Source organism: Hippoglossus hippoglossus, chromosome 20, assembly GCF_009819705.1.
Source record: "Hippoglossus hippoglossus isolate fHipHip1 chromosome 20, fHipHip1.pri, whole genome shotgun sequence".
NCBI classification, from domain to species: Eukaryota; Metazoa; Chordata; class Actinopteri; order Pleuronectiformes; family Pleuronectidae; genus Hippoglossus; species Hippoglossus hippoglossus.
Window position 1 is genome coordinate 11,188,012 of NC_047170.1, and position 16,191 is coordinate 11,204,202.

The 16,191-nt window shown below is 42.2% G+C and overlaps 2 protein-coding genes across 2 annotated transcripts in view; both read right to left on the reverse strand.

Annotated features, from left to right (window-relative positions):
- Window positions 1-101: 101 nt before the first annotated feature.
- On the reverse strand, window positions 102-4,674 carry terf1 (telomeric repeat binding factor (NIMA-interacting) 1). Its single transcript, XM_034572751.1, has 10 exons — window positions 4,444-4,674; window positions 3,966-4,061; window positions 3,290-3,417; window positions 2,959-3,045; window positions 2,720-2,869; window positions 1,001-1,113; window positions 880-906; window positions 666-763; window positions 488-558; window positions 102-386 (listed from the first exon to the last, which is right to left on the reverse strand). Exons 1-10 carry the CDS (start codon window positions 4,625-4,627, stop codon window positions 225-227), a joined length of 1,116 nt encoding a protein of 371 aa, XP_034428642.1. The 5' UTR covers window positions 4,628-4,674; the 3' UTR covers window positions 102-224.
- Window positions 4,675-6,040: 1,366 nt separating this feature from the next.
- kcnb2 (potassium voltage-gated channel subfamily B member 2) overlaps window positions 6,041-16,191 on the reverse strand; it is an 80,626-nt gene continuing 70,475 nt past the window's right edge. Inside the window, exon 3 of the mRNA XM_034572620.1 lies at window positions 6,041-11,770. Coding sequence (XP_034428511.1) covers window positions 9,830-11,770 — 1,941 coding nt within the window. The 3' untranslated portion in view covers window positions 6,041-9,829. The remainder of the gene's footprint in view (window positions 11,771-16,191) is intronic.

Consider the following 16,191-nt stretch of genomic DNA (forward strand, 5'->3'; position numbering starts at 1 on the left):
CATGACTAAATTAAACAAATGGAAAATTAACTGCATCTGTCATAGAAAGCAATGCAAGTAGTAATTTTTCTGTGTTGACTGCCCTCTGGTGGTATATCTTCTTAGTGCAAATAAAGTATTACAAGCCAATAACACAAAGGAACATTTTCAGTTATTAAGAGAAGTGGATCAGTTAGGTCAATGAATATAAGTTAAAGAAAGGGGTGTGGGCTCACTCTCCTTTTTCAGCAGACTTCGTTTGCCCTCATTAAAACTCTCCACCGGTCTTTGAGCATCGTTCCTGTGCGTCCTTCAAAGTCGTAATCCATTAATATGCGAGACCACTTCCCGGGGCCGTGAAGTCTAACGCCAGCCTTGAGGTATTTGTCCAGCTCAAGGGTCCATTTCTAAACAAAGGAAATTGCCCTAAATGAAAGGCGGCACTTGAGTGATGCCTCGAAAGACTTAATAGATAGAATTAACTGGCATTAAATGAGACTCAACCTACCTGATGTGCTTTTCTTTTCTTCTGGATGTCTGTGCTGTCCATCGACTTCTCAGATAATATCTGAGTCAACTCTGACGGAGGGAGGTTTAACATTAGCTTTTGTTCATTCTCAGGATTATCTATGAAAGTATTTCTACATTTTATAGAAAATAAAAGTCAGAGGAAAAATTGAACTTACCACTCTTGGAGATTCTCCTGATGGAGACACAAGGCTTCTTGCCCGATTCAGGTTTCCATACCTCAGTGATCTTAGTTGAGAGTAGTTTCCGTTTTGTTCTGTTGAAATGCAAGTGTAAAAATTTGGTATTGGGAAGGACAAAATGGTATTGGACCATCTCTAAAACAAAGATTTCTTATTGAGACGACACATTTAAACACTTGTTCGTACTGACCCCAAACACACGGTGCTCTCTTTTGTCCTGGTAAGACATGATTGTACATATATAATGTTAAATACAGAACAGAAGTGGATCATATCAATAAACACGTGTGGTCTAAAAAGTTATTTCCTACTTTAAATCGTTCTCCATTGATTCATCGGCTGTTTCAGAGTGAGAGCTCTCATGCTTCACCTTGTCCTTTAAACCCTCGACACCCTGTGATGACAGGACTCTCTTGGTGGCTTCCTGATGGATGGAGAGTTAAACAGAAAAACAGACAAAGTTACATTTTATAAAGATGATGTTACTTTTTCATTATTTTCCCAAAACAATTAACTTTCAGGTGGAGGTGTTGCTATAACGTGAAACTAATGAGGTCGGTCATTATAATACACTTCTATGTTTAACCTTGGTCAGCGGCCTCTATGTAAATCACTCCTGAAACTTTCATGAATAAGTAAGTGTGCTGGACCCCGAGGAGGCCTCTGCTGAACTGAGCAGTTTGCCCTTCCAACTAATTTGATGACAAATTGTCCATTAGCTGTGACTGATAAGTCACATCAGAACCTTCAGTTGGTCAGGACGCCATTATTCAGAAGAACAAGAGCGGAGCCGATTAGCTCCCAAACACAAGACCAAGAAAATGTACTGGCTGCTGAAATGTATTCATAAATCCTCGCTGTTAGCTGGAGCATAACACCACACACCTTCTGTATTTGATAGTTAAGTCATCACCTCACAAACAGCTGAGCAGCAAAAACCTCAAGACTTATTTTCATACTTGTTAAGGTGAATTTATGACATGTTGGTGCGAGGTTAAGCTGAAAACAAACCACCACACAGGCAACATATTATTTTCATTTGTGAGCAAAGAGGAGACTAATCCTCTTGGTCAAAGTCTTGCTCTCAGACCAAACTATTTCTTGCACAATTAATTTCTTTCCGTGTTTTTCAACCACAAAAAGCTTGATCCTTAATTTTACACTGGGATTAGTCCTGCAGGGCCAGCTGCACAAATGATTATTTCCCACATAACACTGTAGAACTTCTGCTTTGCTTCAGAAATCCAATGAACCTCAAACATGATGACAACAAAATACGTTTGAAGTCTTTAAATATAAAAAAAAAGTTTTGGCAGTGTTCACCAAATCAAAAAAAGTTTTTAAGACCCTTTTAATAACTTGAGAATGTGATTCAATTAGTTGGACACAGTTATACTGGTCAGGATAAAACATACAGGCCTACAGGGCAAAGGTCCAAGAGTCTGGGGGATCAGGAGACCCCTGGGCCAGAGCCTTGATGTTAAGTGACTGTTAATGTACCCAAGTCAGAGAGCTCAGTAAAAAGTCTGCAAAGAGAGAACTATCATAAAGTGAAACAATTCTACCTCGGAGATAAACCAAATGACCACAGGAGACACAAAATAACATCAAACGACTAAAATGTAATGTCTGTTGATATTTAGTGTTTCAGTCTGGGGCTCCCATATAGAAGAGATGTGAGGCCTTTTACTTCTCTATACCCAGGAGCCTATTGTCTCATAATCCATCAGAAGTTTAATGAATGTATTAAACAATCAAACATCCTCCCTTCGAGTGAAGGATCTAACTAATGTTACTGTCCAGGGGAAAAACTTTTTCAAGCACGGTGTAAATTAAAAATAAGTCTTGAAAAAACCCGATATGGCCGATATACGATATACTCAGTCTACTTTTGTATGACCCGTTGACCTGAAACTTGTGGTGTGGACAAACACCCATTTTAAAGCTGGTCTACATCTTTTATGAACTAAGCTGAACGTGGAAAAAGGGACCGTGGGTAGTTTTGACCCATAACACACTGGATCCTTTACCTTTAGAAGGTCGTCAGACGGATTCTTCTCCAGGTAAACCTCCAGGTAAGACCGGACTGTCTCCAGCAGGTGGTTAAAGCTGAAGCTCATGAGTAATGGGTGGTAAGTTTCTGTCTGTGCCACGATTGTTTTCAGCTTGACTCCCACTTTCTGTTAAAACAGTATTGATTATTAAGTATTAAAATCAAACAGCATAGTATTGACCCAATGTTTTTAAAAAGACCCTAAAGGACACAGACCTGTGGAAGCTCATCGTTATTCTCAAACCACTTCAGAGCTGAGGAGGCCGAAGATCTTTCGCCTTTCTCCAGACAAACAGCCACAGACTAGACACATGGAAAACACACATGAGACTTAAAACTGAAAATAAAAACAAAGCATCTGCGTAACATCACTGTTAACTGTTGATATTGTTCCGTTATAACCTACAGACTGTAGCTTTCACCAGAAATACATTAAAATCATTCTATACTTAACAGGATATTTATAACAGGATATTTTCAGGTCAAATCTTGCTGGCGTTACAATTACCAGACTACAATAGAAAAAAATATCTGACAGTAAGATTACCTGGACAACCAAAAGATTGGTTATGTTTTTAAACACAGTTTCATCTGCCACAGTGTCTTCCAGGTTTGACCATATTTTGGTGGCGGACATCAGAGGCATCACACCCTGGTCCTCCTCAAACAGGACGTCTGGAGACAAACAGCGTGTTACACAGTAAAAACAGACTGAGAGTGGGAACATTTATATTTATGCGTATAGAAGCTAAATATTTATTTTCACAACCACACTTTTTTTACTTTAAATCAGCTGTCTGATACTACAGTTGTTATCAGAACACTGGCTCAAGAGACTTTAACAGCTATACATTTTTTTTTTATATCTGAGCTGGGATCAGCTTCAACAGATAAACACGCTCAGGAAGAAGCTTCCACCGGGAGCCCCTTGCTGCTTTACAGCGATCAGCCACAGCAGCAAAACCATTAACTATTTTTAATGTTGTACAATGGATTTTTGAAAAAATGGCATCAGATGAACATTAAAATGATTGAGACCCAGCATAAACCCTCTCTTAACACAGTCTACAGATAAAACCATCTACCAGTTTTAATGTTGAGGCTGATCGGTGCAAGTCGAACAGCCTGTCCTCCCTAACTTCCACTAACAGGCAGCAAAACACAAGCAACTCTCTGCAGAAATGCACAGAGCTCATGTGAATGTTCACACTGCAGGAACTCACCCAGCTGTTTTCCATGCATGACTCTGGCGAGGAAGGCACAAATCAGTATTTTCTCACTGTAGACGTCTTCTTTGAGAGCCGGACTCTTAGAAATGGCTAAAAAGACAAAAGACAACTAACATCAAACATCTACCACTGGGACTTACACGCACCAGTTGATACTGAGCTTTTGTAATGAGAAGCCTAAATGTCTCATTATCGTTTTATTACGGTATAATTCTATTCATGAACCACATAGCTTTTTAATGGAGGATCTGGCTTTTCCACATGACCTGTTTTAGTGTGACCAGTGTGACGTCATACACGTTGAGTCTTGACTTTAACAGCGTTGTTTACATTTTGATTGTACATTTCCGGTTTCCAGTTGTTAACCGCTAGTTATGTTCTATCTGATACCAGGACTCTTTAGTTAATATAAAGTTAACTGTGTCGGTGGTTGATGAACTAACTACTGACTTGTTAGCTGTTAACGACTTACCCTCGAAAACCGACAGCGTCTCGTTGAATTCCTCGAACTCAGCCTCTTTAAAGTGTCGACACAGGCTCCGGAACATGAAGTCCACCATCCAGCCGGTGGCCACGGAGGAAACGTGCTGGAAACTGACGCTTTGCTCGAGTTCACTCGCGTCTGTCCCACTTTTATTGTTCTTTTCAGGCTCCATGTTTATATCTGCGGCTCAACTTCTTCTTCTTCTTCTTCTTCTTCTTCTTCTTCGGAAGTGGTTTGAGTTCCGCGCGCTTTGGGGTTTGTGATAGTTTGGCATCGCCTGTACAGATCGCAGCGCCCTCTGGCGGCCAGGAGCAACTACAAAATACCACTGATAGAAATAAATATGATACAGTGGCCAAAACAAACACATAAATAAACAAATGAATAAACAATAAACAAATGAATAAATAAATAAACAAATGAATAAATAAATAAACAAATGAATAAATAAATAAACAAATAAACAAATAAATAAAGTGCATCTCAGTCCAATAGAAAACAACTGACCACAGAGTAGTGTCTTGTTAGGTCATGTCCTATGTCTCCTGACACTGAAGTATTAGAAGGGATAAAGTTGTTGTGGTCTTTTCGTTTGTGTATATAGTACAATATGTAGACAAAATAAAGTTTCCTTGACTTTTAAACATTGTTTTAATGATGAGAGGCAATAAAGGAGCATGTTTGTTTTCTATGTGTGCAACAAAAGATATAAAAACAAAAAATAAATAAAGCGAGGCACCCTGAAAGCCTGATGAAGGCCAGTGTGCAGCAATATGTCTACTATTTTTTATTTTTTATCTTTGCCATGCATTAGTCATACTTATAAAAGCTTTTTGATTTTTCCACAGCAAGAGTGCATTAGGGTTTTTTGTATCAATACTTTAAAATGTTAATAACATAGATGGAAATTCAAGTCTTTATATTTTATGGGTTTAGTCTGATTCTGACTTCAAAGCTACACCTGCAACACATTTTACAAGTGACCAAAATCAGATGCCGAAATCCTCACTCACGTTTTATGTATTCAAACTTGTTATACACTAGATTGTGCAGTTTTAATCCTCTGACACAACGGACGTAATGGATACTGTCATTATGGTCCCATGTGATACAATACTACATCAGTACAATACATTATTAACCTCTTTGCTTCCTTTCGGAGAGGATGCATGGGTGCCGTTGTTTCGTATTAAACACATTACACACCAGATCGTCTGGTTTCTGAGGTTTGGGAGAGCTGCTCATGTTCAGTACCACTCATTGGCAGCAGTTCACAGCAGAAGAGCGGAGATCCATTAATTGCATCTAATGGAACGGAATACATTTCCCTCCAGTGATAAATCATTTATAAGCCAGCCATGCAAGATTAGTGAGTTGTGTGCACTTTTGGATCTGAAAAAAAACACTTTTCATACTTTCTTGCAGCAAATGCAGAATCGGTTTTAATTAATGCTCAATAGAGATGATTTATTAAAGCATATATTTGAATCTTAATATGTAATCATCCTTAATATACAAGATATGTATCCAGGGAATGTAGAAGCCGCTGAGAAACATCATCTATAGAACACCACACACACACACACGAGTTATATACACATTTATTTGTAATTCTGCATATGCTAATAGATGTAATGGGGAACAATGCTCTACAGAAATGTTGACATACATGTACCATGACAAAGTGTTCTGTGGTCACATAATTGTTCGGACAACTACATGCATACAAAGATGTCGCTTTGTACAGAAAACAGTCTGTAGCTCAGAGTGTGTCTAATGATCGTGTTCTAAAAAGCTGAACAGATAAAAACAAACAAATCCAAATGTAAGAGGCAGAATACACAGAGACGTAAGAAGAAACAATATAGCTTTATGCATTTCAGGGAGCGAGGTTTTAATAAGCACGCATGAGTGACACGGACAATACCCATTCTCTCAGAGAAAATAAAGACACAACGTTTGCACTCTGTACAGTATCACAGGTGATAATGCCATCATGAGAGAGTAAGACAGAGCACGATCCGTTTCCGCTGTCAGCTCACGCAATTCATTCCAGTATCCACACAAACGTCAATCAAACAGCTGATCAATCCCGAATCCCTTGTTTCTCCACCCTACCTGTCAAAATGAAGGATTACTCGAGGATAACACAGAGACATGATAACTACAAACAACGGATGAAAAAATAAATAAATGAACGTACAGGTGCTGACCCCACTCGTTTACTTTGGAGCAAACAATCTGAGTTTCTAAGGAGGGATCAATCATTTCACATGAATCTGTGTTTACGGACTCAAATCACGATGGTCTGGGCTAAACACAGACAAAAGGAAATATGGACCACGACAGATGTGATGTAACTTTTTTTGGGGCGGGGGGGGGTTGTTTTTCTCTCACAGCGTTCCCTCATCCTAGTCAGTCCTCTCACCCACTGATCCACGAGCCTGAGGGCATGACGTGGGGTTAGAGCCCCTGAAGCTGCTGGGACGGGAGCTCAGAGTTGTGTCATGATGGGAAATAACCAGATGGATCAGTGTGGTGACAGTAGGGATCTCTCACTGCCTGTCTGCCGTCACTCAGACCCCTCACTCGCCTTCTGTTCCAACTTTTTTTTTGTCCCTTTCTTTTTGCTCGTGCTCCATCCTGCCTCACTGAAGACTGATGGGGCGGTGGATACTGAATGTGGTGCACAGATCACCCGGGAGGAGGGAGAAATATTGCCGCTCCTACACCACGGGAGCCGAGACATCGACATGGATTTGACAACATCACCATTCAAGAAAAGTACAGAAGTAACTAGTTGACGTTATAGCTGTTAAAGAAAAAACAACGAATCAATCCAATTGGAACATCAGAGAGTTATAGAAAACCTGAGAACTCAATAACATTACTTGTATCTATTACATAAAGACCTGATTTCTCCTATAAAATTAGAATTTTCTGTACAGTGCTATATGAACAAAGCAAAATGACTTGCTACCTTCTCATAAACGGCGGCGTTATGAAAAGGCACGCATCATTTCAACCACCATATGGCAGGAAATTGTGGTCGTGCTCCATTTTGGTTTTTAGAAAAAATAGAATCATTCTCAATGTTAATTCACAAAAAACATAAAAGCCTTTGTGTGTGGCCATTGAAGTTTGTCTTTATATCTTCCACAGACGTCTGTTGGATTCCTGCATGAATCTAACAGTGATATAAAAGGCCCAAAGTGGTCAATTTGGATCCCTTTTTCCCACCGATAAATTTGAGGTCCATTGATACGTGGCATTAAGGTGCTTGTCAGCATTATGCCTGCCATATAATATATGAAAAAGCAAAAGTCAAATCCTCATTTGCATTGTTTGTGAGATTCTGGTGGTTGTTAATACTGTTTTTGCCTCATATTAAAGATATAACATTTGAAAAATACAAGTAATTTCTGCCTGTACACTTACAAATTCCCATAGACAGAAAATAAAGTGCCACAATTCTTGGCCTGCATAGATTGCAGTATGCGGTATTGCACATTCCACACCTCTCTGTGAGAACAAAAGAAAAAAACATGATGATAATACTAAGAAGAAGAAGAGAAAGAAAACAAACAACAAAGAATTCACCCACGCACGTCCTGTCAGAAGCGTTGGGGTTTGTGTGGCGTTCACAAACCAACTCCTGATTCACTCAGCCAAGTGTCATGCCGAAACAATGAACAAATATTCCAGCAATAAAAATTGGAATCGAAGGCAACATACAACGGATATTTTCAGTCAGTGTAAAACAAAAAGCGACAAAGAAGATGAGCAGAAAAAAATAAAGAAAAATAAAGAAAAAAAACTCTTTGGGTTCGAGTTTGACTGAAAATTTTGTTCACAATAAAAACACAATAAATAAACAATCCAAGACACTACGGGTATACAATAAATAAAAAAAAAGAAGATGCTTTAAACTCGTCAGCAGGATGGGATAAAATTGCAGTAGTATGGATCAAGTGTGGACGACGTCAGTGCGCTGAGGAGAGGACAACGAACACAATGCAGGTAAACAAACCATAAGGAAAATAACATAGCTACTTTCATAATATATTTTATTACTATATATGATATTATGCAGCGAGGAGATAGATGAAAGCTAGTCACTGTGCTTGATTTGGTCCATTGATATCACAAAGAATATTTTTTATCCCTTCTGATATGCCAAAATAGATAATTATAGTATAAAGCCTATATTGTATAATGACCAGTGTCTACTGTGCTGAATTACTAAATAGTCTTAACTCTGCTCTATGGCGTCTCACTTACCTACCGTAGAATTTGTCTACAACCGATCTATAGCTACGTTTTTTCTTGTTTTATTCTTAAAGCTACTTTTAGATATATATATATCTGACGTCTGAGCGAGTAAATAGGATTTAATTCAGTTCTGTTGGATGGCAACAAAAGGCCGAACGAGGAGTAAAACATCTTAAACCTCGTCCTGAACTCCTGAAACCGTGTGATAAATATTTTTCCATAAGGGTAATATCTGATACTTCCTGTCCTCACTGGTTACATAGATATTTGGCAACTACAGGTGTATGTATGCGCTTGAGAGGAAACAGGGTGTTTTTGTCCTTCTTTGCCCGCGTTGGTTAAGTCAAAGACTAAATATCAGATGCCCAAACTGAAAAGTTCAACAAGTCATTATGAAAACCAAAGAGCAACAATGTCAACGTTACAAGTTTCATACACCATTTTGTCACACACAAAAAAAATGAAAAAACAAAAAAACATTACAGGGTCGTCATGGGAACACTTTGCATTTCCACAAAAGGTAATGATATGTTTTTTTCTTATAGGTCGCTACGATGCAACGCCGGTCCGAGGGCTCTTCGCTCAACCCTTCCTTCCTTTCCTTTTTTCACATTACAAATATTTGTACCTTCAGTGACAGTTTTCCTTTGCCGTCCTGTGCATTGTCATTGCCTTGGATGTCCTAGTATTTACAGTGGAGTGCTTTCAGCAAACTAAGCACCGTAAAATATTTGTCTTTTTTTTTTAAATGCATGCTTTTTACAGATAAGTCCCTTCTGTGCATTTCCTTCTTTTGCTAGAAAAAAAGGAGACTGTCATTATGTACATTGGGAGGACTGAAACGTCTGGTAGATGAATTCCCTCTGTTTTCAAAGAGCCTCCTGTGGGAGCCCGCTGTCACTTCCTAAGTCATTCCTGAATCTGCACAGAACACTGCAGTTTCTTTTTCAGCAATACACAACAACACAAGTAAAAGGGACTTGTCATGCCATGCAAAAATATCTCTCACTACAACAGCACCTTTGTCTTTTCTCGCTGCTCGCGCACACGCACCAGGCCGAGGTTGTAGTGGGTCTCTTGTCCCCAACGGCTTCCCTCACAGTCACATGCTGGTTTCGCAGGTCGGAGAAAGCCCGCCATCCCCGGGTATCAGGTGGATATCGGATGTAAACATGTGGTTCTCTACTTTGTGTCCACTTTGGTTGCTGTCAGCCTTGACCTCCTCGCCTGCCCCGACCACACCTTGGGTGCAATTTTGTGCTGCTTTCTTGGGCGACAAGGGGCCAACGGCGGCACCCGCCACCTCCATCAGATGCTTCTCCTCGTGGTTCTCCGTGGATGGATCTTCGTCGCCCGGTGGGGTGTCGACCACCAGCCTCTTCGGGGACATGGGGTCGGTCTCCTCTTCTGTGATGGGGAGCAGCTCCTCTGAGCAGGGGATGAGCGGTGACGTCTCTCCGTCCGGCGACTCTTCCAGGATGCTGGAGCTGATGTCTCCAGGAGAAGTGGTGCTGGGCGGTGTAAGTGGGCCTTCGGCAGAGGTTTTGGTGGAGTTGACTTTTAACCCCTTAATTTTAAGAGGATTATTCCCTCTTGAAGGGCTCTGGATATTCTCCACAGCACTGTTAAAACTCTCCACTCCTTCTAAATGGAGGCCATCCTTGCATATGAAGCCAGGAGAGCTCTCGTCATTGCTGGCCCTCAGTTGGCTAAGATCCAGAAGCGGTGGCGCTCTGGGGTGTCTGATTTGATACGGCCCATCATCTTCCTCATCTGAGGTGAAGTCCTGATTTTCAAGGCCTTCTGGGCAACTAGGAAACTTACTTGGTGAGGAGGGCGGGACTTCCTTCATCTCCAGCTCCACCTCCTCCTTCAATGTAAATTCTGGGCTTTGAGAATTCTTCGGTGAGACGGGGGCGGTCATAGTTGTGCTCAAGGTGCTCATGGAGCTTGTGGTGTTGAGGTTAGTTAAGGACTGTGACCTGGTCATCTGGTTGTACATCTCCTCCAGTTTCTGGACATTAAGGTGCTGTGGGGTCCTGCTGGTCCGCTGCGGACTTCCAGTGGTGGTGATGGTTATACGTTGAGGGGAATTCTGTGGCAGAGACTCTGGGTTTGACTTCAGGTTGATTTCTGAGGAGGCGTGCCTGGTTGAGCTGCCCAAGCGGCTCGGTGACAGGTGGTTGTCAAGGGAGGTTTTATCCTCTCCTTTCTCTACCACCACATCCATCAGTTCCATACTGCGGGCAAAGGCATCTTTTAGGTTCATCGACACGATGCTGCCATTCCTCTTGGCTCGCTCCAGTGCCTCCCTCCTCTTGATGGCCTTCTCCTGCCTCTTCTGCTCCTTGTAGAACTCAGAGAAGTTGTTGACAATAATGGGGATGGGGAGGGCAATTACCAGCACTCCTGCAATGCAGCAGAGCCCACCCACAATCTTACCAAGCAAAGTCTGTGGGTAAATGTCCCCGTAGCCCACTGTGGTCATTGTAATGGTTGCCCACCAGAACGAGGCAGGGATACTGGTGAATTTAGTGGCATCCTCGTCTTTCTCAGCAAAGAACACCAAGCTGGAGAATATCATGATGCCCATGGCGAGAAATAGAATAAGAAGGCCAAGTTCATTGTAGCTCCTTCTCAGAGTGAACCCTAGAGACTGGAGCCCTGTGGAGTGCCTGGCTAACTTCAGGATCCTCAATATTCTCATGATCCTGAATATCTGCACCACGCGCCGCACGTTCTGGAACTGCAGCACGCTCTTATTGGACTCCGTTAGGAAGATGGTGACATAGTAGGGCAGGATGGCCAGCAAGTCAATGACATTCAGTGGGCCTTTGAAGAACTTCCACTTATTAGGCGAGGAGAGGAAGCGAAGGAGGTACTCCATGGTGAACCAGGCGATGCACACGGCTTCCACGTGGGCCAGCTGGGGGTTGTCGTTGGCCTGGCCGAACTCGTCTGACACCTGGAGCTCTGGTAAGGTGTTGAGGGACAGGGCGATGGTGGAGAGGATGATGAAGAGGATCGATATGATGGCCAGAATCTGAAAAGAGAGCACAGAGAGGAAGAATTATTATATTAGTAGGATACTAAATAATGTATTCACATGTGTAAAATATCAAGCCTCAAATACATTTATTTACCATAAAAGTTTGATAACAACCTCTTAGGAATCATTGCCATTTAAAAAGATACATATCTATTGGCCAATATATCAGTATCAGAAATGTTTTACTTCCTAACATTGGTATTGGCATCGACCTTCAATATAAAGTGAATTGAATTACCCCCAAAAATCTGGCATTTCTATTTTTATACCATCATCATCATCAGGGTTTATTTATTGTATTAACACAGAGGAAAGTAACATTGGAATACAAAATGACCAAAATAATGAATCCAGGGAAAGTAAGTAGGCCAGAAATCTATTTTGGAAATACACTAGAGGAGTGTGTTTGCATGTGATCTCCTCCACAACAGAAGGATAAAAGGATTCTGGCTCCACCTGTTGGCAACACTCTGCTATTCCCTCTCACTGTTATAAAATATAATTCCTTTACTTTCAGTTTACAAAGAAAATTAGATGCACAAAACTTTTGTAAAAGGGCCTTTAAAGTGAAAGGCTGATATTGACATGGTCTCCTATGGCTTTCCGCTCAGGGAGGGGGACGGGCAGGAACATCCTGCGTAATCCTGTGAGGTCAGCTCAGCATGAGGCTGCGTTGCAAACCGTGGCTCTTTACCTTGACCAGGATTTATTGACCTCGATAGATTAAATCTGTCCTTAGACGTTCTGACATCGCTCATTTAGAAAATGAGGCCGACTGATATATGGTGCAGTGAGAGGAGTGTGTTTGAATGTCACATCACGTTATGAGGTGAATACATGGCTCGCTTGTCATTCAGCCCTCTGATACGACCTCTCCATATCCGTCACTCTCTGTCACTATAACCCCCGCATTTAACAGTCGACAGCACCGCAGTGCAACTTCAAAAGTCAAGTCCAAATCTGCATTCTTTTCTGTGAAGTCCTCTACGACCCAGACAATATAAAACCTATTAAAATCTAATGAACAAAGATTGAAGAGTCTGAGACAAGATGGGAAAAACCAGGCACCCTGAATACTAATCACAAACCACATTAAGTTGCAGAACACACTGATTAACTTGCACAAATTTACTCAGAGCCGTCCCGCCGCTCACTCACTGTATCTCCTTTGTGACTTCGTTAATTTAGCAAACATCACATGTTAGCCGCAAGGATTCTGCAGTGCTCAGGGGTCAGCCATTTCCACCGGCTGCACACAGGCCTGTAGACACGTTGTAATGCTTCATGCAAAAATGCTTTTAGAGAAAAGAACTTCCTGCGTGAGAATGAAAGAGAGAGAAAAGGGCCCGGGGAGCGGAGTAGAGACAAGCTGGTGTCATGGCTCAGCAGAGGAAGTGTTATCACTACATGAATGCTGGTGCTGATTAGGTTAAACCTATTAGCAGCTATAGGTGAGGCAACCTGGGGGAGGTCTGGCACTGAGCTGGAAAGACTGCGGAGTCACAGTCGGGACGCAGATTGCTGCCTTGCCCCTCAACTTTTTCTTTGGCGAGCTCATTTGAGGCTCAGCCCGCGGTGCCAAGTCGCCCGATCGGAGGAACCTTTCGCTCGTGCGCCGGTCGCTGAACACCTTGGCACCGAGTCAGCCCAGACAGGTAAAGAGGGGGAAGAGTAGGAAATGAGGTAATGATCTTGCTCAGTTTATAGGTTTTACTGGTGGTAAATTGTGCAGCTCATGGGGCAGTTTGTTTAACTCCACAAGAATAAGAATGATGTATGGAAATACAGGTCGAAAGGTAACCGATTCTTTAGAGGTCAACTACTCTTTATTTAGATTCACAGTAGCTGCCTCAGAGGAGACAGTTAATCTTCTACTGTTCCACAGTTTGGAGAAAGAGAACCCTTTAAAACTGCGCTATGAACAGCTGACGCACACACACACACACACACACATACACACACACACGTACACACACGTACACACAGTCACACAGACACACACAAATATAGATTTGAATAGCACCCCTTACTGGGAATTTGCATTGACTTCCATTCATTGTGGACAGTCGAACTGAAACCTTATCCCAAACCTTAACCATGATGCCGAACTCTAACCTCTAACCCAACCACAATTCACACCCAAACCTCAGCTTAACATTAACTTCACTTTAAAACGGGTCTTCCCCTTAACATGTGATGATTTACGTTATGAGGACTTGCTCTTTGTCCCCTTAAGGAAGACAAATCCCCATAATGTGACTGTGTAAACCTGGACCACACACACACACACACACACACGTAGAGAAAGTGATGATTCTCATTGATCCACATCCGTGTGAACGCCCGTCCACCCTCTGCTCACTGACACCAGCAAAGGGCGTTTGAGTGCGATGATGAGCAATCCTGAGGTGGCTTACATTAACCTGCTGTAATTGAGTGGGAGTAGTTAAAAAGATCAATTACTCGGACTTAGTCGTCCCTGATTTGCACGTGTGGTGGTGCATTAAGCATAGCGTCAAATGCCTTGAGCGGTGGATTAACCAAGCGGAAACAAGCACGTCAGTGGACCTGGAAGGGAACCGGGGGGGGAGGAAGGAAGCGAAACGAGATATTTCACTGGAATAAGCCGCAGAACAATTCTCTAATTATGAGTTCTGTGAAAATTAGATTATAATGTCACTAGTATCTGGATCAATTTACTGAATTAAACAATATTTATACTTTCCAAAGCCAAAGAATGAGAGCAACATTTTCCTGTGATTTCTTTGGAATAAACATTATTGCCTCTGTTTTTAAAAGGCAATATTGAGAAAATCAGCAAAGTTACCTGTGGACCAATTGGATGTATTTAAGATTTGCATCAAATTAAGTTAAAGGTTTTAGTGTTTTACCACTTTCTCCACCTCCTCTCTCTCTCTCTCTCTCTCTCTCTCTCTCTCTCTCTCTCTCTCTCTCTCTGTCCCTGTCCCTGTTCTGGTGAAGGTATTGACCTCAGGACGACCGGGTGAGGTCACGGTCAGGCCAGTCATGAGACCTGATTGGCTTAGACAGGAAGGTAATGTCTTCGGATGATTAGGGAACGTCTGACATGCTTTACTTGTCTGTGGCTTATTCTGGCTCTTTTACTTTCTCTGCACAAAACTCCACCTGGAACAGTTTGCTCATGATGGTGCAGGAGAGCTGCTCTAATTTGGAGAACAGATGGAATTATTAAATACCACATACCACATTTTTTATTTAATACAATATTTTTAGAGACTTTATGAAACACATTCTGGAAATAAAATAAATCACTTGACAAATGTCCTCACAAAAACCAGCTGGCTCAGCTCGTCGAGGGACAGCATGAAAAAAATAAAGCTGGCGATGGTTTAGCTTTAGCAATTTAGGTGAATATCTCCTGTGTATAGAGCGACCAAATGTATTTTAGCCACAAACTCCCACACCCACCCCTCACTATTTTATCTCAGAGCCCGTTTTAAAGGTTAGGATCAGATCCTGTGGGAGGGCCCGAGCAGGAAGTGTGAAGTTGAACGAGAGCAGGAAGGACGCGGCGGCCGCAGAGTCGAGAGCCCTCTCGAGCCTCTCTCGACTTCCATCTTCAGCCGCCCGTCATCTCAACCACTACTCTTGGAAATGAGAGGCTGGCCTTTAACCCCCTCCACTTTGAGCTTCCCGCAGGATGCCAGGCCACTAACTCCTCTCTCTAAACGTCCTGTCAGCGGTGCCAGCCCTGTGGTCGCACACGTTACACCCCGCTTCTCCTATCACCTCCTTGGCCCCCGCATCCCCATCATTCCTTACACTGAGGGAGGAAAGATGCTGTGTGTGTGTGTGTGTGTGTGTGTGTGTGTGTGTGTGTGTGTGTGGGGGGGGGGGGGGGGTTGAAAAATAACCTGCACCACACCAGTCGCCCCATCTACCAGCTCGGTATCGATTGTGTGCACATCACATTATGGACACTGAGCCAGGCCCCAGCGAGCCCTTATTGATCTCCCTGCTCGGAGCTCTTACGGACCATGATCCACCTCAGAGGTCCCCACTGACGTCCACCTCCTCCCCCCCATGTCATCACTTTGTGCGCAGGACAAATTGAGCCGTTCCTCAGGTATGATAATTTTTTTGCTGTGGAATCGCGGCGATTATGGCGACAGTAATATGGATTTATCCCGGGGACTTGTATGATTTCCTCTTCAGGGACCGGATCTCTTTAGTGTAACGACTCCGTCAAAGCGCACACGAGAGCTGGGTGTCACGTTGTCACAGATCTTAGTTTAAGTATTAAAGAATCATCTCTTCATTAAATCAATGACTGTACTTATAGTCTTGACTTATTTCATGTGTATGACTCATATATACACATATATAAACATACATATAATTATATTAGGCTATGTATAGTATACTAGTGTTTA

Bases quoted from the DNA above. Each gene is read 5' to 3' on its own strand.
- terf1 (XM_034572751.1), bottom strand. From the start codon at position 4,627: ATGGAGCCTGAAAAGAACAATAAAAGTGGGACAGACGCGAGTGAACTC. The intron at 764-879 runs GTCAGTACGAAC...GCATTTCAACAG, and splicing joins GAGAGCACCGTGTGTTTGGG to AACAAAACGGAAACTACTCT. The intron at 559-665 runs GTAAGTTCAATT...TCCCTCCGTCAG, and splicing joins CAGGAGAATCTCCAAGAGTG to AGTTGACTCAGATATTATCT.